The sequence below is a fragment of the Prionailurus viverrinus genome, chromosome B1 (assembly GCF_022837055.1).
Source record: "Prionailurus viverrinus isolate Anna chromosome B1, UM_Priviv_1.0, whole genome shotgun sequence".
Classification (NCBI taxonomy): domain Eukaryota; kingdom Metazoa; phylum Chordata; class Mammalia; order Carnivora; family Felidae; genus Prionailurus; species Prionailurus viverrinus.
This window is the reverse complement of record NC_062564.1, coordinates 81,613,832-81,639,183: the sequence shown is the minus strand read 5'-3', so window position 1 is coordinate 81,639,183 and position 25,352 is coordinate 81,613,832. Positions and strand designations below refer to the sequence as shown.

The window sequence follows — 25,352 nt, the reverse complement described above, 5'->3', positions numbered from 1 at the left end:
AAAGAAAAGAGGTGGCCCACTTTCTGCCTTAAGAGACTTTAGTCTCCAGGCTGCAGTGCCCATCAGTTTCACTGAATTGAGGAAACAGCACTGAGGGTCTGGGGAGATCAGTATGGCTAGACTTCACAGAGCAGGGTCTAGAGAGGGGAGGTTTCCCAGAGGGGAGAGAGCAGCACAGAGGAAGGACTCAAAGACCTACAGAGGGTCCCCCATGAGTATTCAGTGGAGTAGGGACCAAAGCACCTGTGTGAGAAAACTACCCAAGGCTGGAAAGAAAAAAAGGCTTAGAAAACAGTGAGTGCTGTTTCCACTAGCTAAATTTGAGAAACTCATAATTCCCAGGACACTCGGTGGGAAACTGAGGAAGATCTCTCAGTAATGGGTAGTAATCAGCCCTAGGTTGACCACTGCTCCAGACCCGCCTGACAAGTCACAAAAGCCAGACACAAAGGAATCATAGTTTCCAAGTAATTAACTGCACCCTAAAACAAAGGTCAAGAATGTTTATAGGAATATAAAATAACCAGTACCCAACAAGGCAAATCACAATATCTGACATCCAAATAAAGATTAGCAGGCATGCCAAGAAACAAGAAAACGCAACCTAAAATGGGGTAATCAATCAGTCAAAGCTGACCTAGAACTGACACAGTTGTTAAAATGCGCAGACAAGGACATAAGAACAGTTATTATAACTGCATTCCAAATATTAAAAAAGTTAAATAGAGATGTGAAAGATATAAAAAAAGATCCAAATCAAATTTCTAGAGAGAAATTTACAAAAATTACAATGTCTGAGATGAGAAATACACTGGATGGGGTTACCAGCAATTTAGACATGGCAGAAGAAAAGATTAGTGGACCCTGAAGATAATAGCAATAGAAATTATCTGCAATGAAACAGAGAGAGAAAAGAATCATAAAAATGAAAAGAACATCAGTGAATTGTGGGATGCCTTCAGATAGCTTCATATAAGTTTAATTGGAGTCCCTGACTGGGTGGGAAGGGCAGAAATATTTGAAAAGGCCAAAACTTTTCCAAACTTGAGAAAAACCTTAAATCCACAGATCCAAGAGGCAAAATGAACCCTATGCATAAGAAAGCTGAAGAAATTGGGGAACTGGGGTGGTTCAGTCGGTTAAGTGTCCAACTCTTGACTCTTGATTTCAGCTCAGGTCATGATCCCAGCGTTTTGGGTTTGTCTCATGTTGGGCTCCACACTGGGTGTGGGGCCTGCTTGGGATTCCCTCTCTCCCATTCTCTCTGCCCCTCTTCCACTCACGTGTGCACCTCTCTCTCTCTCAAAAAAAAAAAAAAAAAAGATGAAATCTATATCAAGGGCTATCATAATCCCATTGCTCAACTAGTGATAAAGAAAAAACCCTACCGGCAGCCTGAGGAAGAAGGATACATTATGTGCAGAGGAACAAAAATAAGGATGACAGCAGATTTTTCACTGGAAACAATGCAAGTGAGAAGTAGTGGGGCACCATCTTTAAAGTGCTGAAAGGAACACCTGTCAATCTGAGATCTTGTACTCTGTGAAAAATATTTCAAAAATGAAACTTTCCTCCCCACCCCAAAAGCAGAAAGAATTCATCACCAGCAGACTAGAATTACAGAAAATGTTAAAAGAAATTCTTCAGGCAGAAGGAAAATGACACCAAATGTAAAAACGGATCTACACAAAAGAATGAAGAGCATGCATTTACCCACGAGGGTAAATTGGTACTGAGGCAGCAAGACAATTGGTAATTTTAATGGTCTCAGTTTACCATTTTGTGTCATTTTAGATTATGAAATTGGGGTAAAAAAATTTTTATTAAAATTTTGTTAACGTTTATTCATTTTTGAGAGACAGAGACAGAGGGTGAGCAGGGGAGGGGCAGAGAGAGAGGGAGACACAGAGTCCGAAGCAGGCTCCAGGCTCTGAGCAGTCAGCACAGAGCCCGACACGAGGCTGGAACCCACGTGAGTTTTTCTTATTTAAAACTCTTTGAGAGATCATAAAAGTAATTTTGTTAAAAATAATATAATAGAGAGTTTATAACATATATATAAGTAAATGTATGACAGCAAAAGCATAAAGGCTAGGAGAGGGGACAGAGAACTACGTTATTGTAAGACTCTTACACTACCCATGAAATGGTTTATGACTTAAACGTGTACTGTAATAAATTAACAATGTACATTATAAACCCCAAAATAATTGGGGGGCTCTACACTGTTCACGGTTTAGGAGATTTGATATTGTTAAGCTGTCAGTTCTCCCAAACATAATCAAAACAACCCCATCATTTTAGGTTAAGGTAGGTGATATAGGGAGACTGTGCTTCAGTAATCTAGTGATTGTAAACTCTAGAAACGAACTTTCTTTGTTAGAAGATTAAAAAATGAGTCATATATCGTATATAGGCACAAGAAGTCCAGAAGCAAACAAAGCTGTAATGGTGGTTACAGCTAATGTGTGACATTATTAGTGTTATGTTTATTTTATTTTATTTGGTTTTCAAAATTGTCTAGAATGCCGTAAATTACTTTTCCAATTAAAAACAGGTTTTAAAAGGAGGAAGGAAAAAAATATTTACCCTCCTACAGTGTTTCCAAGTCTTGTTCCTGGCAGAACTGAACTTGGTTCCTGGACAGACATGATGTGACCTCATTCATGGACCCCCAAGGAGGCATGGAATATGCCTTGAAAGTATAGACCTCCTTTGGTACAAGGAAGGTATGTGAAAGCCAGCCCCGTCATTGGCGGTCTCTAATATGTGACCTAGGTTTAGTCACATTTTGTAGACAAACAGAATATTTTCAGTGGGGGCCCTAAGTCTATTGCTTCACCAAATCCATCCTCTAAGATGGGTCTCACTCACAGAATATTGCAAGTGATCATTTTAAATTAGTTTTTAGAACGAAAACATATGATTTTAATTACCATCTTTAACAACAGCTTTAAGTACCTTCAGGCTTAAGGCAGTGGGCAGAGCTGCCTAAATTAATCACTGTGTAAATACACAGGTGTCATGACAGCAACTCTGCGATTCGGCATGGGGAAACAGCCCAGCCCGCTCAACTTGTAATCCCTACCCCACACCACTTCCTCTGCTCTCAGTTCTCCTCTCCCTTTGCTGTCTGTAGGGAGTGAGCTGGGGTGCCCTTGTCAACTCAGTCCACAGCTTGCTGTCATCCAAGGGGTCATTCACTTTCAGCAGCACCAAGATTCTTTTTTTTTTTTTTTAAGTTTATTTATTTTGAGAGAGAGAGAGCACAGAGAGAGGAAGAGAGAAGGAATCCTAAGCAGGCTCTGTGCTGTTAGTGCAGAGCCCGATGTGGGGCTAAGTCTCATGAATCATGAGATTATGACCTGAGCTGAAATCAAGAGTTGGATGCTTAACCAACTGAGCCACTTGGGTGTCCCAGCACAAGGATTCTTGGTGAATGATTCTCTGCACAGGCAATGCAACCTCATACGTGAGGACAGCCAGCTGAAGTGAACTTTAAAAAAACCTCGATATCTTAGGGGCGCCTGGGTGGCTCAGTTAGTTAATCGTCTGACTTCAGCTTAGGTCATGATTTCACGGTTTGTGGGTTCTAGCCCCGTGGTGGGCTCTGTGCCAACAGCTCAGAGCCTGGAGCCTGCTTTGGATTCTGTGTTTCCCTCTCTCTCTGTCCCTCCCCTGCTCACCCTCTGTCTCTGTCTCTCAAAAATGAATACACGTTAAAAAAATTTTTAAATAAATTTTTTTAAAGACCTCAATTTCATAATCTAAAATGACACAAAATGATAAACTGCGACCATAAAAAATGGTCAATTGCCTTGCCACCTCAATATAAACACCATTTTTGACATACTTCTGTTTTTTTTTAGAAGTAAGCATATCTATTTTAAAATCGTTGCTGTTAATTGCATAGTAGTTAAGAATAAAGACTTTAGATCCAGAACACCTGAGTTTGAGTGCCACCTGTTCCAATTAATAAGCTGAATGACTTAAGACAAGGTATTTAACTTAGTGCCTCAATGATCTCATCTTAAAAATGGGGATCATATCGGCAGCCTCATATGTGTGTTGTGAGGGTTAAATGGGTTTTTATATATAAAGCACTAAGAACAATGCCTAGCTCATTGCAAGCATTACAGAAAAATGTATTATTATTATTATAAAATATAACATATAATATTTATAAGTAATACTAACAACAATAATTAACACTTTGTATTTTCCCATACTGTTTTATATACCTGGCACATAGTTGGCTCTGAAAAAATTTATGAAAATAATTATGAGTTAATGGTTTTAACTGACAGTATTATATATCCTTGGAGTAGACTTATCCTACATTACTTAAGTATTTCCTTAAAATTAAATTTTAAGTGAAAATTAATATTCCACTGGTTGATTTTTTTCTCCTAGGGACAGACTCCCAGAAGAAAGATGACTGACTCGCAGGCATTTTCAAACCTCTTGGTCTACACTACCTAAGTAGTTTTGAAAAGTTCTCCCACCCTGTAGGGTCATGGCCATCAGTATCAGCAGCATCTGGCGATCGTGGGTGACGCTGTAAAACACGCTCCTCACGTGATACATGAAACATAAGCCACTCTTGAGTTTTAACTGGTGGCTAGTGACGTTCCTTAGATGGAGTGGTTAGCCTTTATTTCTTTTATTATGTATGGACTGTTTATGCCCTTTGTAAATTCTGCACTTAGAGACCTAAAGTGTTTCTTACCAGTTTATATCAATTCTCTGTATAGTAAATATATAGCCTCTGTCATTTCAGGCTGGTTTTTGGGTTTTGTTTCCCATCTTTTCCTTTTCTTTGGCAAATAGAAGAAGATATTTTTATCCATCAAATCTCTTGATTCTTTTCCTTTGCCATTTTTTGTATCACTTAAGCTTTCACAAATCCTTCTCACTCTGGAAGTTTGATAAACATTCTATTTCCTTCAAGCTTTTCTAGGGCTGATTTGTTAAGGGGATTGTGTAAGTCTTCTGGTATTTATTTTGGTGTCGGTGTGAGGGTAAAGTATTGATGGTGGTATTTTCCAAAGAGCTATTCAGATTCCTCAGTGCTGTTACTGCAACATTTAAAAACTGCAGCAAAATTTGCATTGATGAAATCAGAAGCAACCAGAGGGAATATTTTTCCCTTGCAGAGATCACTTCACTTCTGTAACAAGAAAGCACTGAGGATTTCTTAATGTACTGAAATAAAAGGTGTCCATTTCTATGTCAGGTAAATCAAATCAGAGGACAAGGCCCACAAAATGAGAGTCTTATGCCTGCTGGACATCTCCTGCACATTCAAAAGGTCAAGGAATGGACGGCCCAGAGAAGTTGAATGAGTTCCTACATTTGCAGCGTTATTTATGGTAACATCGGGTGTAGAACCAGAATCTAGAATTCAAAATGTGTTTTCCTCCATCCCAAGTACCTTCTTCCACATGGATTATATGCATAAGTCAGTAGACTCTCAGGGTTCGGTAAGGGGCACGTCTGAATAATTTTCTTGCTTAGAACACACAAATGTGTGTAGACGTGCTCGGGCACACATATTCATTCACCGGATGAATGTTTACTCCTCACTTGCACTGTGCAGGCACTGGTCTAGGTGCTTGGGAGACAACAGCAACTTAGATAAGCTTCCTATTCTCAGGAATATATAGTATAATATGTATTACATAGTATATATACTGCTCTATATCATAACTTTGTAATTACACAGTTTATTAATTTGCAGATTTAGATGGACATATTTTGGGTCAAATTCAAACACTTCAAAACAGCAACTAGATGCAAGAAACCCTCACTGTGGGGGCGCCTGGGTGGCGCAGTCGGTTAAGCGTCCGACTTCAGCCAGGTCACGATCTCGCAGTCTGTGAGTTCGAGCCCCGCGTCAGGCTCTGGGCTGATGGCTCAGAGCCTGGAGCCTGTTTCCGATTCTGTGTCTCCCTCTCTCTCTGCCCCTCCCTCGTTCATGCTCTGTCTCTCTCTGTCCCAAAAATAAATAAACGTTGAAAAAAAAAATTAAAAAAAAAAAACAAAAACGAAACCCTCACTGTGGAACCATTAGCTTATAAAAAGGGTCAGCAAATTATAGTCCTTTGGCCAAATCTAGCCTCCCGCTTTTGTAAATAAAGTTTTATTGGGGCACTGCCAGGCCTGCTCAATTGTGTATTGTCTCGGCTACTTTCAGATTCCAATGGTAGAGCTGAATGTAGCGACAGAAACCGTATGGCCCGAAAGCCTAAAATATTCACTATTTGGCCCTTAAAAACAAACAAACAAACAAAAAAACTGTCTCCCTGGCTAAAAAAAAAAAAAAAAAAAAAAAAAAAACCCCAAAACTATAAAATAGGTTATAACCTTATTCCCTAATAGCAGCAGTGTTACAGGCTTCTACTGTATTAAAAAAGCAACTTCTTTAATGCATTTCTTTCTGGCTCTCTGTGCCAACAAACAAGAATATTCTTTGCAGGTAGACAAGGAGCCCTACCACCTCAGAGGGAACAAGATCTCTGTGTTCCCTGTGGCAATGAGTGTGTTTGCATTGGTTACTTGTCAATGTGAAGTTTCCACCAATGACAATTAAGTGACTCTAAATCCAACGGCTTTCCAGCCATTTTGGTTTCTATGGTTTCTACGGCTTCCTTGAGGTGGGGTGGTGGCAGAGGGGCTGTGGCCTGGGGAGGGAGGAGGAAGGTTCTCGACTGGGTTTAGGCATCCTTGGGGTGCAGAGGGTTAGAAGAATGGGAGAGTAACAGAAACGGGGGGGGGGGGGGAATATCTGAAAAGCCAGCGGAAATGGAAGAGAGTTTGGCCTTTCCCTCCACTGGCACTCCCAAGATGCTGAATTTAATTTGTCTTTGACATGGGCTTCCCAGCTCACCTGCTGCCCATGGTGCTAATGTGGTTATAGCGAGACAACCAACGGTAGAAATGGCACCTTCTCACCCGGCATAATGGCTTTCTGCAGACCTCCAAGTCATAGCTTCTCAACTTATGATAAAAGCAAGCTTTTATTGCTGTTGGCACCCTGGAACCAAAGCGGCCGGTAAAGCAAAGAGAGATCTGTCTCGGCTGAGCACATCGTCAGCACAACTGTCAGGAACTTCCCCTTCTCAAATCCTTCAAGGGCCAACGATGTGAGGGGCTGACCCAACACCCAGTGTTGGCAGTTGGCAACATCAGCTCGTAATCTGTAAGCACCACACAACGCAGGGTGGGGGAGGCTCTTCCTCATTCTCATTTAATGACTCCACGCTGGTGTCATTTGTAACCATCACTTGTGAGAGGATAATTGCATGGTGGATTCAAAATGTTAACATCGTTAAGAATGGCAAGAGCCTTAAATGGAAGGAGAACACTGGCAAAGTCTTGGCCACACACAGCCTGGAGAGCGATCAGGCTGTTTGGGGAGAATCCGATTTTCCGCCCCGCCCCCCTCCCCGAGCAGACCTGATATGTGTCAGGGCCGGAGTTTCACGGGACAGGAGCAGAGCCTGTTAAAGTACGTGCACACAGTGTCCTGGCACAGAGAACCACAAAGGTTCAAACCTCTGCCAAGGGTTGCTCGGACCTGTCAGAACAGCAGTGAGAATGGACTAGAACGGAAACTGTTCGGGCCCAAGCTTCTGGAGGCACATCCTAATTGCTGACTTTGGACAGAATGCCTCACCTCTGTGAAGCCTCCGTTTCCCCACCCCTATAGCACAGGAACAGTAGCATCGGCCTCAGAGGCCTATGAGGCTTAAATGAGATCCAGCACGTGAAGACACAAGGGGAAGGGCATCACGAGAGCCCGATGGCTGCTACCTAGGATGACGACACCCAGGGTGAGGACAAGCCGATGGCTCAGCACCTCACAACTGCATCTGAACGTGTGGGTCTTTCAGATCAGCAAGGCCCAAGCTGTGCCAGGCAATGGCAGGATGGCCACGGGGCACTGTGGCTCCGAGACCCTGGGAAAGTCCTCCCTTCTGAGGAAGGGAATGTCAGTGTCGCGGGGTGATGAGGACGCTTCTGCCAGGTGGGCATGCATGCTGGCAGGTTGGGGGATGGAGGAGAGAAGGACCGACAGTGATGGTCACCTGTGTGCTTGGTGCCAATGTGAGCCTTTATCTCTGCTTCCTCCATGGTGACAAAGTCACAGGCGGTGCAGCAGATGGAAAACATCCATTGCTCCTTGTCCACGTGGAGTGACATGTGGCTGACAAACTGGACATTGAGCTCGGTCTCAAATCCACACACGTGACAGCTGTATGAGGGGACGAAAGAAAAGAAGGGGAGAGAGAAGAGTGATACTTTGTGGCACACTCAGAAAACTGGACTTTGACACATGCTTTTCTTCCCACCAAAAGGTTTTTTGCATTAGAAAATTATTCTACTTGGGGCGCCTGGGTGGCTCGGTCGGTTAAGCGTCCGTCTTTGGCTCAGGTCACGATCTCACGGTTCAGGGGTTTGAGCCCCACGTGGGGCTCTGTGCTGACAGCTCGGAGCCTGGAGCCTGCTTCGGATTCTGTGTCTCCCTCCCTCTCTCTGCCCTTCCCCTGCTCACACTCTTGTCTCTCTCTATCTCTCAAAAATAAACATTACCAAAAAAAAAATTAAAAAAAAAAAAGAAAATTCTTCTGCTTTCTGGGATGCCTCTGAAGCGGTCACCGTGCCAAATGGATTAAGTGTCAGCATAATGTAACAATCCCATACATGCTATAATGATGCTGAATAATCATACAGTTAATTAAAAATTACAGGTTCCAGATGCCGCACATCACCTTACTGATTCCTGTGGGCAAAGAGATGTGGTGCAGACTTGCCAAGATATTAGTGGTGTGGATACACTGATCAATTCAGAGCACCCCGCATGCCCAGCGAGCCTCTCTCTGGCTCTGGAAACCTTCCGTGTAGGAAGGAAGGCACATGCAGGTCATCAGATCACACTGCCAGCAGGAGCAATTCCTGTCTGTGACAACTGCTGATAGAAGTCACCGTCCATGGAGATATTTTGTGCAAAAGCAAGTGTCTACCAATCTGTATGGTCTACCTCTTGGGCACAATTCTGAGACTTGGGATTTCACTGCAACCAAACCAAATATTGATTCATGGTCAAATATGAAAGGGAAACATGAAACTCCAGACACTGAAGACAATACAACCAGGGGCAAATATGCAATGCTTTCAAGGCTATTTCCTCAGAGTTCTCAGATTTATTTTCCCTGGTCTTTTTCTCCTTAGGACGGTTCTCAGGAAGTAGCAAGGTGCTCAGTTACAAAGGTTGGGAGCTTTCCAGCTGCACAAATCGAGAAGCTAATAATCCCCGGAGCCCTGTCACTCCCTGGAGCTCCACCCCAGAGAGCTACCTCCAAGACCATTTCCCTTTCAATTACTTCTACCAGGGCCATCCAAGCCAAGAGAGGAGTCAGCGTGGCTGGTGGGTCCAGTGTAAACAAAGCAAGTATTAAAATGAAGGTCAGCACTATGACTAAGCACTATGACTCCCCGGGTGGGGAGTGTTCTAGAAAGTTGGGGAAGGCTGGGCCAGTTCCACTCACAGCTCACCTGTAATAATAAGGGTGCTTCTTCCCATCACTGCCTTCAGAGGTGACGGCGCTGACAATGTCCTCAGTGTCCGTACTCACCAGCTTCACCGAATGGACGGTCAGGTGCTGGTTCAGGTTCGCACGGCACTTAGCAGCATAGGGGCACAAGTGGCATTTGTATTTTCTTTCCTCTGGGGAGAAGGAACAGGAAAAAAACCCCAAACTGCTCTCAAAAATGAAAACCCAACACCTGCAGGAGACCACTTAGAGCTGTCATGGCAAGGAAGGTTCAGATCTCATTTCAAATGGGGACAAAGGGAACACCTTGGGATTATAAATATCTAAAAGTCTTCATCCGGGAGGTCACTGCTGTATCAGTACTTAGATAGAAGAAAGTCCCAGGGCAGCCGGACCATCTGCTTTTTCCTAGACATCCACAGGTCCCTGTTCCTGATAAGGGGAGCCCCGCAGGGGCTAAATGAATGTGTGTGTGTGTGTGTGTGTGTGTGTGCGTGCGTGCACACCTGCCATGCGTCAGCCGAGGGTGGGTGCTTAGCTGGGGAAAGGGGAGTGGAGCACAGCGTTCCTGGGTCTGGTGTAAGAGAAGCCCCATCATGTTCCCTAAGCTCCAGGCCTGGGTCAGCCAAGAAATAAAAACTCATGACATTAAAGGGGGAGAAAAATGACTCATGTGAAGTAATATGATGGGAGATGTTCATTTTACATAAATAGAACTAAAAGCTGCAATTAATTTCTTAATGAAAACCCTCTCCTAAAACTGACGATGTTTCAGGACTCTTTCCAGAGGGGCATTCTGAATTCATTCGATTAATCAAGCAAATTATACTCGAAGGAGCAGGCTGGCTTTCACCGTGCAGATAAAGGGAATGGACGACAGTGGAAAAAAGCAAAGAGCAAACTCCTTTTCCATCCTTACTTCTTACTTTGTCTCACTGGGCTTGCCCTTAAAAAATACCTGTCTTACTACTTCACAGCAGAGAATAAGGAAAAAAGTTCTTCCCCAACCAAATGCAAGCCGTCATCATTGTTACTGTAGATGGTCCCCACATCTGTCCTGCCGGTGGCCTGGGGCTTGGCGGGGCCAGGGGAGGAACCCGGCCATACAGATAAAATACAGCCCTTCCTTTTGGGGGCGAAGGAACTTATTCTTGCCAAATTGATTAAGTTACTATTTATTCCTCCTTTATCCTTTCTTAATTTGGTTGCCGTCCCTTTTGCAATGCGCAGAACCAACCACATTTCTCTACTATTATATGAAGATAAAGATAGCAACTGTTTCTCCACAAGCTGCTCTGTCCCTCTGCTGCTCCCATTTCCCACAAAAAGATGGAACCAGTAACGTGGGTGCAGCCCCCATCGCCTGCACCCTCCAGGTGAGAGCAATGCATTTCTCAGAATTCAGGAACCTTACCTGGATACACTTATACGTGTATCTTTTCTCATCAAGCCTACTTTCAATACAAATAAAAACCCTTTCCGGGGCCTCTTTGAACATGCCAGCTAAAATGGTTTGAAGGGCCAGGATAAAAACATTTCCACCACTTCCAGTGAGAATTGTCTTAGACAAAGTCAGCTTCTTGACAGTAGAGAGGCTGGTGATCCAGAGTGCAGACGGCCTAGGAGCGAGGCCTTGACTCACCTGTGTGCAGCGAGAGATGTCGGGACAATGTCTGCTGTCGGCCAAACACTTTCCCACACACATCACAGGGAAAAAGCTGGTCATTGAATTTCCAGGATGGCAATCCGTTTCCTGCCTCTAGTACTATCTTTTCTGTTTCTGGGCCAAAAGAGCAAAGCATCATGAGGGATAGACAAGGCATCGTGAACAAGCTGCATTTTAGTCAATATCCAGCAGGACGTTAGCAGGGGATTCCTTCTGAACAACGTGGCTGATAACTGCAGAGAAGTCCCAGTTAACCTCTGGCCTTCATGCTCACTTCTTGTTTCTAAGAAGCTATTCCTGAAAGTTGTGGTAGCAAATGATGCCACTTCTAGTCAACTCTCTGGTGTTTTCCCTCCCTATCATTAAAGGTCAGCCAACCAGACCCTCCAGTGGGTTGACAGCATGGTTTAGCGCTATGCCCAGTATACAGCTGGTACTCAATATTTGCTGAGTGACTAGTTGAGTTGCACGTTAGAACTCCAGACATGTACGCTCTTGCCACAAGACGGTAAGTAAACAATCTCCGATTCTTACTGAATTGGTAGGAATCTGACGGTAAGTAAAGAATCTCAGATTCTGATGTGAAAACGAATGGTTAGATCCCTTGAAAGGACATACACGTTCACTGTTCTTTATGAAGAAAAGTTTTGCCCTGTGTTCTGGGTTGTGTAAAGTCCTTCATGAGGAACTTCATGTTTCACAGGCTCAGTGATGACAACTGCACACTATTTGCTGTGGTCTGGTGTTTGTGTCACGCCCTCCCCCCATTCATATGTTGGGATCCTAGAGCCCAAGGTGATGGTATTGGGAGGTATCACCCCCAGGAGCTGACTGGGTCATGAGGGTGGAGCCTCAGGAATGGGATTAGTGCTCTTATGAAAGAGACCCCAGAGAACTCTCTTGCCTGTTTCGCCTTGTGAAGACACAGCGAGAAGTGGGCAGTCCGGGCCCTTACTCGACCATGCTGGCCCTTGACTTCACACGTCTGGACTGCGGAAGCGTGAACAGTACATTTCTGTCGTTATTATAAGCTAGCCTGCCTGAGGGATTTTGTTACAGCAGCCCAAATGGACTCAGACACTACTCCACATAAAATTCCCTAAGGCAGTAATGTACCACTAGCGTTTCCCCAAAGGTCTCATCCTATTAGGAAAAATGGTGAGATCGCTGGTTATCTGCACATACTTCACAGTCATGACTGAGATGTGTGGACACTAATACATCCTCTGGTCCTCTTAAAAAAAAAAAAAAAAAGGTTTCACTTTCCCATCATCATCCATAGGAGTACGTCTGATTTTTTCATCCACGTTTCTTCTCCCTGAACTGTAACGGTTTGTACAAGCATTATTTCTACAGTAATAAAAGGAGCCAGGCGACAGAATACTAAAGAGCGAAGGGGACGAGTCAACGAGAATGCTTTTCTTAGGCCTCACTCTGAAGAACAAGACAATTTACGTAGTTGGTGTCTTGTCTACTACCTCAGTAAATTATCATGAACCTTTTTAAAGCATTGCTTTTTAAAGTACTACTTTATAGAACTGGATACCAAGTGGTGAGAATTAAATGGCGGAGAGAATTTTTTTGTAAGATCCGTGCAGATGAAAATGCTCAGACCACCGGACAGAGAGACATCAGAAGAAAGGACTTTATTTCACGCAATTTGGTTTAAACTGCTTCCCGAGTATGGGCTTCCACCTGTATTTGGGTGAGTCAGCAGGATGGGTTTTTGTTTGAGTGCAGATCTGTCAGTGGAATCTAAGGAAAAGAAGAAACAAACACGTGTGTGTCCGGGGGAGGGGGAGGGGATGAGGTGGAATCACAGTCACGTTTGCTCTGAGGCACCTGCCAGCAATCCCAACACTGATAAGGCACATTTATTGATTTATCTGTGTTTGCTAAAACACAGCTTTTGGGGCCTCAGGGAGAACAGCTAGTCTTATTAAAGCAGGGAGGTGCGACTAAAACCCTCTGGGGGGAGGGGGTGGAATTGTGGGGGGGAGGGAAGGTGAAAAGGGAGGTGCTGGCCACTGAGCTGTTGAGGACACAAGAACCACTCTCAGATGACTGTCCTTGAGCCCAAGCAGTGGGCATTTCAGCCACACGGCGATGAGAGGGTATTTCAGTAGCTCCTTTTAAGTATGTAATCAAAATGGTGCTTCGAAGGAGGGCAACGGTAATAATTATAAGAAGAGGTCAAGAGGGTACAGGGTCTTCGAATACCTTCACAACAAGAATGAATTAATTGGGTCACATACCAAACAAGGAGATGCAATTAAAACTAAAGAAGTCTCTTAATGAGTCTTTTAAGTATTAGTCACACACTCGAGAAGCTGAGCATCATATGAAGTCCAATTTCCTCCACTGGCCTTAGAAAACTATTAAAACTATGAATACTTGCTTCAGCCAAGCAGGAAAAAAAAACCCACAGTCGCGGTGAAGCAGCCAGAGCCATCAGAAGCCGTCCATCTCTGGTACCCTAGGCCTTGAATAGGGATCACCTGCTTTCCCTGCTCGCTTGCTGTCTGCATTTAGTTTATTTTTATTTTTTTTTCCAACGTTTATTTATTTTTGGGACAGAGAGAGAGCATGAACGGCGGAAGGGCAGAGAGAGAGGGAGACACAGAATCGGAAACAGGCTCCAGGCTCTGAGCCATCAGCCCAGAGCCCGATGCGGGGCTCGAACTCACAGACCGCGAGATCGTGACCTGGCTGAAGTCGGGTGCTTAACTGACTGCGCCACCCAGGCGCCCCTGCATTTAGTTTATTTTAAGATGTTAGTTGAAAGACAACTTCCCCACAGTGTTGTTGTTGTTTTTTAATATTTATTTTATTTTTGAGAGAGAGAGGGAGACAGAGCACGAGTGGAAGAGGGGCAGAGAGACAGGGAGACACAGAATCCGAAGCGGGCTCCAAGGCTCCAAGCTGTCAGCACAGAGCCCGATGCGGGGTCTGAACTCAAGAACTGCGCGATCACAACTTGAGCCGAAGTCGGACGCATAACGGACCGAGCCACCCAGGCGCCCCACTGCTGTCTGCATTTACAGCGGCCACCCATTTTCATTTCACAGGCAGGAACAAGGCAACCACAGGCCCTTTGCAACTGGCCGTGAACACAACTTGCAAATCACAGCTGGGTGAGGCTGGGGAGTGGAGGGCAGTGCGAAGGGGAGCATTGTTTTGACACAAGAAGCACTAAGGTAATGGGCCTGCTCCTCTCCTCACAGAACTGCCATGGAGCCGAAAGGGAGCTCAGCGGATCCTGCGTTCTTCCACGTGTCCTGTGCATGGCGCCATTCAAATGCCACCCGAGAAACTGCAGAATCTTTTTTGATTCCTCCCTCCTTCCCTCTCTTTCAGCGCATCCAGTCGGTCACCAAAAACTGTCCATCTACTACTAGACTGAGATCTGAATGTGATGGGCACCTAGCAAGTGCCATGAAAATGTCCATGGCCTGCCTCTCTGAAGCACGACTGGCCCCCATTGCCACTGACAGTTATCAACTGCAGCCGCAGGCTCTCGAGGGGAATGCCCGATCAGCGCAGTACCTTCTGTCTGTTCTTGATGATCGACCATTACCAAAAATATTTTAAAATCATTAAATTTATTTAATAAATATTTTATAAAAGAAATATACATAAAGAAATATTTATAAAGCCTGATATACAGGCCTGTCCTAGCCTCTATGAATTAGCAATAGTGATTGTAACCCTACATTAGGGAAAACACTGTGAGGGCGGTGGGCAAGCGTTGCGATTCACAGACTCAGACACCGTGCTTTCTCGCTGTAATGGGGCCCGAATGAATTGGGCTGTCCTTGTGGTCACAGGCCACAGGTTTATTTTTTATTTTAATTTTTTAAAATGTTTATTTATTTTTGAGACAGAGAAAGACAGAGCATGAACAGGGGAGCGTCAGAGAGTGGGAGACACAGAATGTGAAGCAGGCTCCAGGCTCCAAGCTGTCAGCACAGAGCCCGATGCAGGGCTCGAACCCACCAAGCCTGAGATCATGACCTAAGCTGAAGTCGGATGCTTAACCGACTGAGCCACCCAGGCGCCCCCACAGGCTACAGGTTTAACAAAAAGATTTCATGTTCCAATTTGTGTGTGTGCATGGACAACACCGTGGAAGCTAAGTTTGATATATTTTTATGAAAAATGTTTCTATTATTTGATTTGTTTTAAAAAAAAAAACTTTGGAAACAAACCAACAAAGATCTCAAAGATCTTTCTGGGACCGCACTGCCTGAACGGAGTTATCATCTCTCACCGGGATTGTTGCAAAGCCTCCCGAACAGCCTCTCTATTCCACTCGTCCCCCGTCACTGGTTCCAAAACGGTCTTTTGGAGGCACAGATCTGATCCGTCTTGTCCTGGACTGCAACGGCCCCTCCAGGCCAGACTCCTTCGTGTGCCTTCTGAAGAGCTTCACAACCCTTGCAATCCTTCCCCAACCACCTTTCACCTTCAGCTCCCCATGTCACCCCCAACCACCCAAACATTCGGCAGAGCGAGCTACGTGCCCTTTTGGAAAACTAACCAGTCCCTTTTAAGTCGTCAATGCTTTTGAATCAAGTGCACCTGCATCAGAAGCTATTCCCCATCCCAGCCCTTCTTCTGCCCAGCAGTCGGGCTCATTTTCAAGCCCTATCCAGATTTCATCTCCTTGGTAAAGCCTTCCTCAATTCCCCAGGCAGAATTAGTCATTTCCTCTTCTCTGTCCCAAAGCACCTTTATGAATACTTTCATTGCACCACCTTACCTATTATATTATTTGTTTGCATATCTTCTATATTACATATATCTTTTTCATATAAAACAGCCAGTGAGTCCAATATGCAGCAGCACTCGATAAATGTGTTCCCTGGTCTCCCTTCTCTATGAGAATGTGAGTCACTGAGGGCAAGGGTTTCTACATGATTTACTTCTGTATCTGCAGCATTAGCACTGACTGACACATAACCAGTGTATATGGTATACATGTGTTGAATATATGAATGACTGAATGAATCTTTTTTTTTTTAATGTTTATTTTTGAGACAGAGAGAGACAGAGCATGAATGGGGGAGGGTCAGAGAGAGAGGGAGACACAGAATCTGAGGCAGGCTCCAGGCTCCAAGCTGTCAGCACAGAGCCCAACGCGGGGCTCGAACTCACGGACAGTGAGATTGTGACCTGAGCCGAAGTCGGAGGCTCAACCGATTGAGCCACCCAGGCGCCCCTGAATGAGTCTTTTTCTAGAGAAAGCACGTGCGAGAGTGTGGGAGTGCATGCACACACGTAAGTTGGTAAGGGACGGGGAGAGAGAGAGAGAGAGAGAGGAGAGGGAGAGAGAATCTTAAGCAGGCTCTATGCCCAACATGGAGCCAGACATGGGGCTTGATCTCACAAATTGTGAGATCATGACCTGAGCTGAAATCTAGAGTCAGAAGCTTAACCGAGAGAGCCATTCAGGCGCCCCTGAAGAATCTAAGTGAGGTAGGGAATAAACACTATTCTTATTTCATACTGGGAAAGACCGAGGCTTAGTTAATAAGGTTTATGGCCAATTCAGGGTAAAAATAAGGCTACTTGCCTTTTGAATGTGTTTCAACTCAATCCAAGAACTGTGATTTAAGGATTCTATCAGTGGAAACATCTACGTTTCTGAGCCATACCCCAAAGGTTCTGTAACTTTACTTCCTCCCAGTAACAATAAGCCAGAAGATTATTCTCTTCGAGATAAAGTTTTGGCAGACATTGTTTATCAGTTAGCTCAAAACTCATTCTTAACTTTCTTTCTCCCCTGCCTATTTCACTATAGAGGCAGCTGGGGCAGCCACACACAAAAGTTCTAGGCAGTGAGAATGTTTTTGCTTTCCCTATCAAAGAGAAGATATCCTTGGTGTTGGTCCTCTTCTCTTTTTTCTTGGCTTGATCACAGAGGAAATGCCTGGATATGGCAGCCATTTTGTGAATAAGAAGCATGAGGCCAAAAGCCAACCTGCTAAGGATAGAGGAACGGAAACGTGGGAAAAGTCTGGGTCTTTGATGGCATCTTCTAGTACTTGAATGGCAGCAACCGCCCACCTATGGACTTCTTGTTTTGTGAAGAAACTAAGCCTGTTTGTTTCAGCCACTATTAGTTGGGTTTTCTATTACTTATGACATTCTTTTTTTTTTTTAATTTTTAATGTTTGTTTATTTTTTAGAGAGAGAGAGAAACGGAGCGCAAGTGGGGAAGGACAGAGAGAGAGGGAGACACAGAATCTGAAGCAGGCTCCAGGCTCTGAGCTGTCTGCACAGAGCCCGATGTGGGGCTCAATCTCACAGACTGTGAGATCATGACCTGAGCCAAAGTCAGATGTTTAACCGACTAAGCCACCCAGGTGCCCCTACTTATGACATTCTTAACTGAAGTCCCCTCCCATGATTCCTCTTGGTCTTAGTACTTTGAATGTTACGTTCTGGCCTTTGACGAACTTTGTTCTAAAGCCCCAGCACCCTATGGAGAATTTCATGTTCATTATCAATGGCAACAAGTGTACAGGCAGCTGATCACACATCCACCTTAATTATCTTCTTTTGTTCTGATAAAAAACAAAACTTAAAGTTTCTTTTAGATTAGTAAGGAATTTCCTTTTTAAAAACTTTTTTTTTATTGAGGCGTAACATTTAACAGATAACAGCAACTGCTTTTAAACTGTCCCATAGTCATGAAACAGTTTGGAATGTAGGTTTATTGAACAAATGTTTTGCTCTTCATCTTTATTCCCATGTCCCTTAGCGTTTGTTTCATTATTTTAAGTAGCTATGAATAATGATTTTCTTATCTCTTTCATAACAAAATACTCATCTAATGATATCTTTTTTAGCCACAGCCTCAGAGGATTTCATTTCCTACAAAGCAGTTTCTGTCTCTTCATAGTCTTAAGCTCAGATTCCTAGGAAAGCCATTAATTGTTTCCACAAATTCCTGACTACTCAGTATTATCTGATCTGATGCTTTTCTCTCTACTTTCCCACCTGTGGTTTTGGTCCTGAACGTCATTTGGGACTTTCCCTGTTCCTTAAACAGGTTTTTGTTTTATTTATTTATTTATTTATTTATTTATTTTTAAATGCTTTCATTTATTTTTGAGACAGAGAGAGACAGAGCATGAGCAGGGGAGGGGCAGAGAGAGAGAGGGAGACACACAATCCGAAGCAGGCTCCAGGCTCTGAGCTGTCAGCACAGAGTCCGATGCGGGGCTCGAACTCATGGACTGGGAGATCATGACCTGAGCTGAAGTTGGACGCTAAACCAATTGAGCCACACAGGCGCCCCAGGTTTTTGTTTCATAAGAAGTAAATGTATACAGGAACAAGCACCTTTATCCCCATGGTGCAGCTGGAAAAACAGGAACTGAGTGAAAGGAGAGTCACTATCTTAGCGGTCCCCATACTCTCAGCTCTTCCCTTATACAGTGAACTGTGGTTCCCTCATTCATAATGAGGAGGCCTAATGGCCAAAAGACAGTATGCCAAACTGTGCCTCTTATAACCTAATGATCCAAGGAGACAGGTTTCATTTCATACACGGGCCCTGAGAAGATGAACCCCAGCAAGTGTTTCTCCAAAAATTTCCATGAAATAAACCAGCTGGTAGAATCTGGGAGGGAGCTTGACAGACCTGCAGAATACTAAATCCAGTAGAAAACTCAGATTCCTTTGAATCCATCTTTCATTTCCATGAGGAAGAAACCAAGGCTGGATTCCAGGCCCTCTCTCACCCCAGCACCCCCCACAACTTGTACAGGGTTGAATACCAGAATCAAGGGTTCCCTGGTAATGAAGGCTCCATCTTGCCCCAAATCGCAGTTCGGGAGGAACCTTAAGGATCCTCTCCTTCAATGTTCTCTTCTTACTTACAAGGAAACTGAGGCCCAGAGAAATGGAGTAATTGCCCTAGGTAACCTGGCTCATGACTCTGGGAGAGCAGAGACTTCAGACCCACGGTCCCACTGAAGCTCCTCCAAGCTTCGTGGGATTAATGCCAAAGTCTACAGCAAACAAGGAAGGGGTTTTTCTTCTCCTGTTCTTTGGCTCTGAGTTTAATATTCTTGGTTACAAGTGGACATGTGCAGATTTAGCAACAATTCACAGACACTAGGATTTCCATCCATTTTTCTTCTTGAAAGTAGCAGCCTAGAATGTTTCCAGCCGCAGAGAAGTTAGAAACTGTAGTATGTCAAGAGTCAGAATAAAGAAGGAACAAGAGGAAGATTAAATAGGAAAATCCTAAAAGTCAGTCCTCTCTGAGGTAAACTGGTCGTTACCAAAGAAAATTCCCTTGGACATTTCATTGACATTTGGGGAGTTTTTGGCAAAAAACAAAAAAAACCCTGCCCCGAAACCCAAAATCAAAAATAGAATAAGCAGAGCAAAGGAAAGGAGTTGAGTTTAATTCTTTTCCATTTTAACACCATTTAACCCCCGACTGGCATTGGTGCATTTGCTGTGTGAGAAATCCCTGCATCTCCTGCCAAAACAATGGTCTCAAAGAACCATCTCTCAACCTGATTTTGGCAAGAGACATGTGGAGAGGGAAGCCTTTATTTGGTTAAAATTGTAAGCAAAAGATTGGCCAAAATGTGACCTCAACGCATAAATAACTGTCCAGATTGACTAACGCTGCGTGGCTGCCGCATGAGGAAGAGGCTCGGGGCCGCCTGGGTTTTCCATTATGACAGATGGTACTTTGATCATTTTTTTCTTTCATCGTCAAGCCTGGAACTTCAAGGCCTTTGTCAACTGAAATTCTGAAATCCTGTGCCTTTACGGTCAGTACCGTAGGTACTGGATAAGTTAAAACCCACCAGGTCATTTCCAGGCAGGCCATGTGATTTTCTGGTTAGATCCCACCCCTACTGGCTCCATTCTTTGGTGTCACGGGCTCTGCAGGCCACTGCTTAGAACAAGCTGCTGCCTTCTGAGGGCAGCCTGTGATTTAAGGGGTCAGCTGTGGTTAAAGACTTTTGGGGGCTTGACATTTATGCTCTAGTGTGTAGTTCTTCTACAGTCTTATTTTTTTTCTTTTTTCTTTTTAAGGATCACTTCAACTTAGGGTAACTCAGCAGGTCCTCCCAGATCTATTAGGCTCCCTAGGAACTCCTCTCCGCAAGTCTTGGTGTGACCAAATCCCCTTTAAGGACCACTTCAAACACTCTCCCAAAACACAGGACTTTCTGCTGGTCAAGAACGTCAATGCATGAACAACTAAGAAGCAGAATGTAGTGATAGTTTTAATCACTCTGTGTCCAATTAAAAACACCAAGTTGAGATACTTAGGCATAAGAGTTCACAGGCTCTATCTTCTGTAGACTCATTTCAAATTTTAATGCTTAACAAACTTAGGAGGGTCCATGCACAGGCCCTGGGAAGATGAAACCCATCAAGTGTTTCTCCAAAACTTTCCATGAAATAAACCTAGTTGGTACAATTTCGAGGGAGCTCTACCAAACTCTATTCAACAGAACATTCGGTCAAGTAGAGGACTCAGACTCCTTTGAATCCAACTCTTTCATTTCCATGAGGAAGGAACCAAGGTATAGATTCCAGGCTTCTCCTATTCCAGGGCACCCCACAACTTGTACAGGGTTGAGTACCAGAATCCAGGTTTCCCTAGTAACAAAGGCTCCATTCTGCCCCAAACCTTAGTTCAGGGAGGAACTTTCAGGAACCTCTCCTTTAATGTTCTCTTCTTACATATAAGGAAACTGAGGCCCAAAGTACTTAAGCAATTGCCCACAGTCTCATTCAGGCTCCTTTCAGCCTTAAGAAGTCAATGCAAAGTCTATAAACAAGAATGGTCTGTGAAATTGGTTCTTAGTAAACATCCTGGTATTAACCCAGAAAAATTTGGGTAACATTTTTTGCTTAGTGCTGGGCAACAGTTCGCCTCAACAAAGCCTTACTGGTTGACTTGTAATCTGTTAAACTGGTAAAGAATCATAAATGTTTTCTAGGTGTGTGTGTGTGTTGGTGTGTGTGTGTGTGTGTGTGTGTGTGTGTGTGTATGCGCATGTGTTTTAATGCAGGTCATTTTAAGTCAATAGAAGAAAACTGGACCTTGATCTCTCTGGTAGTAGAAAATGGTTAGGACTTGGTACTCCTAATTCCAGTGAGGCCAATCACACAGATCTTGAGCACTTCAGGGAACTTCTCCAAGCATCCAAACATAGAGTATCACTGTCAGCATCTAGGCCTACTGATGTCTGTCACCTCTAATTTAGCCTTAAAAAAAGGTTTGGATGTTGCTTCTACATTTCCACCCTACTTGTATTTCCAAGATCAGTGGGTCCGCAATAAATGCTTATTGAATAAATGAGACAGTCATATCACCAAGATCGTAATTGTTGAACTAAGTGGCAACCTCATTCTACATTGCAACATGAAAGCAAACTGACAATATTGATTCAGGAGTCACATCTAAAGGACTTTGGCTGTTATCTTGTCAATTACATAGATCAGTGACCATCTCCCTTCTTAATGATGATAGTAGGACCTAACAGAATGTCCCAACGTTGAGGACATTTATAAATCTTTGTAGGAAAACCATCAGGCCTAGGAGCTATGCCCTTCTTGCGGCTTTGTAACAGGCCTTGCTAATTGCTTACGTAATATCTAACAGAGCTGCAAGTATTTTTTTTAGGGCCGTTATGTGCCCAGTTAGAAATATGCCCTTCCCTTCCCAGCCTCCATTGCAGTTAGGGGCTAGTCATGAAACACTGTTCAGGCAAATGAGATATAGGTGGGGGTTCCTGAAGACAGAGTCTCTGACATTCCCCCACTCCTGAAAAAATGGCAGTCTGGTAAAAAGGCCATTCACCCTGGGCTCTTCTCTCTTGGATGATAGAGCAGCCCCCTCTCAGCCAAGAAGATAAAAGCCATCTGATAAGGGAGGTGGAACAGAGAATTAGAAGGAGGCTGGGTTCTCAAACAGCTACACCAGTCCTATCCTGTCTATTTCTGAATTCCTAATTACGTGGAAAAAAGAGACTCCCATTTGGTTGAGTCGCTGTGGCTAAGCTGAACATAACTGTAACAGACAAAGGTTTAAACTGTATAACTAGTTTCACCCCATTTTGGCAATTTATCTCCATTAGGCAAAACAATATCAGAGTTTGTTAAAAGTATATCAAGGAGATAATGCATAATTAAAACAATAGCTTATGTTTATGGAGTATTTACCATTATGTGAGCCACTGTACTATGCAGTTTACACATATTATACTGAACCTTATAACAGCACTATGCATTAGTTACTGATATTACCGCTCCCAGTTTACAAAAAAAGGAGTAGCAGGCTCAGGGAGGTTGAATAGTGAATTCAAGGTCACCTAGCTAGAAAGTGACAGCCCATCCCAAACCCAGGTCTCTCTGACTCCAAAGCCCATATCCTTAACAATTCATTACATTATACTATTCTTTACTGTAAGCTCAAAGAAGAAAAATCGAAACATTCTGGTTTATTTTATCAGAGACAAATCTGCTACAGTCTTGATTGGTTCTATTTTAAATTCTCCTGTATTCACCAACCACAAAGAATAAGCGTCTATGGTCCCATTGATGTAACGGGGGCTTTACTGGGGCAACCCAAACGCCTCATTGCTCTTGCCTACTTCCTCTAGGCTTCTTCCTGGCTCTTCGCTGCTGGTGGGCTTCTGTGCGTCAAAACTCTGAGCACCGATTATGTAAATTTTAATTACAAAATTCTTTTCAGGCCAGCTTTCACCTGCCCCAGAATAAGACCCTCTAATGACTGTTCTTCCAACTTTTCCCAAGGGAGGAAAAGAACAGTCATTCAAGTGTGGAGCTACCCCAACTGCACATTAGGTGACGGAAAATCTTTAAATCCAAGAGTCTCCTTCTACGAACTATTATAAAGTATGGGCACATATGAGAATATCTTGGGAAAAACCTTTACTGTCATTTGGGCAAACAGAATTCCCTCTTTTTCTCATCTTCAGTGTTGTACTGGGTGGTAAATATATACTTATTGAATAAGGAAAATAGCAGAATACTATAAAATAGGAAAATTCAGACTTCTGAAAACACCTTCTAAGGTATGAAGGTTTTAACATCCATTTACTCCTAAAATTATATGATGTGCAGCACACCTATAGAGTATTTTAAAAATATTTAGAATGTTTCTTTTAAAATTCAAGTCACAGTCATTTCCAAATGTTATTCAAGTAAGCCTCGAGGGATTGTGCACTTCTCTTCACTAAGATTGGAATCCACTGGTATTCTCAATTATTTTAGTCCTCTTTTCTTATGGACAAGCCTTGATCATATCATGCATTCCTTTAAAGATTTCTAAATTTCCTTAAAGCCCTTATCAGCTCCCAGACACTGCAATATTCTTGTGTGACTGTATCCAGTTTCAAATTTTCAGACTTCTTCTCTCTCTGCTCCTAATCTATTGAGTTCTGTATTAACAGAAAATATAACTCTTCTATTTTGCCTTTCTCTTGACCTTGAGTTTTAGCACATTATAAAATTTATGTTAGTTGATGTCAGCTTTAACATTTTATTTTTATTTTTTTTCAGCTTTAACATTTTAAAGCAACACTGATCACAAATATTTTTCTCCTGGACCCAGAAATACTATCTATTTGATTAAACAGACTCATGTGTGTTTATATGGTGGAGATTTCTGTTTGTTGGTTTATTTAATGATTTTTTTCCCCAGGTAGGGATCACAGACAGGATTGGGAAGTACCTTGTTAGCTAGGAGATATGAGAAAGGATTGCTAGTATTTTCCTACTAAAGTCTGCCACACCTTTTGGGATGAGCACTGGGTGTTGTGTGGAAACCAATTTGACAATAAATTTCATATATTGGAAAAATAAATAAATAAAAAAAAATAAAGTCTGCCACAAAGACTGGCAGTACTAATAATCTGTTACCAAGAATGGTAAGTAACACAGTTGGCAAATATTTCATTTTTAAAATAAAAATATCAGGCCATCTCCATAATAATATCATTGTCATTAGTTCAAATATCTATGGCTAAGGTTTACTCAGCACTATTTTCTTCCTGGAACTGTGCTAAGGCTGAGTCCTCTACTTGTATGATTTCATTTAATCTTCACAACAATACATTAAGATTGGTCTCATTAGTATCCTCATTTTATAGATGAGAGAAGTCAAAGCTCAGAATGATTAATGAATCGGCCTGTTCTCACGCAGCTCCTTAGAGGCAGAGCCAGGATTTGAACCCAGGATGCTCAAGCTGGGAGAATGTGTACTCACTCAATGGCTTCCCTTACACCGCATGTAACCCTCTAGGTGTGTCCACGGAGTGTCACTCCTTTTTGTGAAGGATCTTTCATCTCTGTGTCAAAGTAGAAAAAGGCTGTGCTGGCTGCTGGCTTTGAGATTTTCACAGGCTGATGACCTTGATTCGGACTGGGTCCTACGAAGGCCACACTCATGTGTTAATTTTTCTCTTTCCTAGGTGGCAAGTGTCACTTCATTCTAATGTCTCAAATGAAAATACAATCTTATCAGCCGCTTTGAACATAAACGTCCCTGTTGAATACGGTGTGGAAGATTTAACATAAATTTAATCCTACTCCAAACAGATATCCTTCAGACAAGGGGTCTGAAGAACTGAATTTGTATATGAAAGGGCATAACCATTATCAATACAAATACATGGAAAATCTAAGTCACTTCTATTTAATCATTTCAGGATTGAGAGAATAAAAAATGGATTTTTGGCTCACAAACCAGAAATATGAATATCTAATAGCTTAAAAATACATTAAGAAACAGGGAATACTCAATGACACAATTCCAAAGTAGTTGAGCAAAAGGAGAAATCTAAAAAAAAAAAAGTATCTTCCTTCCATTTCAGTTTGAAAACTGAAGACGAAATCAAATAAATTAAATAAAAAAAATCAATGCACTATTTTCATTACAAATCAAACTATTAAAGATCAAATAATAGATTTGGAAAAATGGAGGCACTACCTTGCTCTATAGTGAAAATGCAATTATTTTAGTTACTTGTCCTGTATCACTGTGGGTGCTATGTATGTACTTTACTCATGTATTCTGACTTGGTCATCTTTGAAAGCATCTCTGCTCATCCTCTGTC

The 25,352-nt window shown here is 43.0% G+C and overlaps 1 protein-coding gene across 9 annotated transcripts in view; it reads right to left on the bottom strand.

Moving 5' to 3' along the window:
- ZNF827 (zinc finger protein 827) overlaps positions 1 to 25,352 on the bottom strand; it is a 188,337-nt gene that overhangs the window by 22,738 nt on the left and 140,247 nt on the right. For 8 of the 9 annotated variants that reach the window (XR_007151669.1, XR_007151670.1, XM_047856737.1 and 5 more), the window contains 3 exons: positions 11,200 to 11,337; positions 9,559 to 9,730; positions 8,091 to 8,257 (listed from right to left, as the gene is read on the bottom strand). Coding sequence is in view for 7 of the 9 variants with exons in the window: in XM_047856737.1 (XP_047712693.1) it covers positions 8,091 to 8,257; positions 9,559 to 9,730; positions 11,200 to 11,337 (477 nt within the window). In the remaining 2 variants the exon portion in view is untranslated. The remainder of the gene's footprint in view (positions 1 to 8,090; positions 8,258 to 9,558; positions 9,731 to 11,199; positions 11,338 to 25,352) is intronic. The other variant, XM_047856735.1, reaches the window with a different exon arrangement.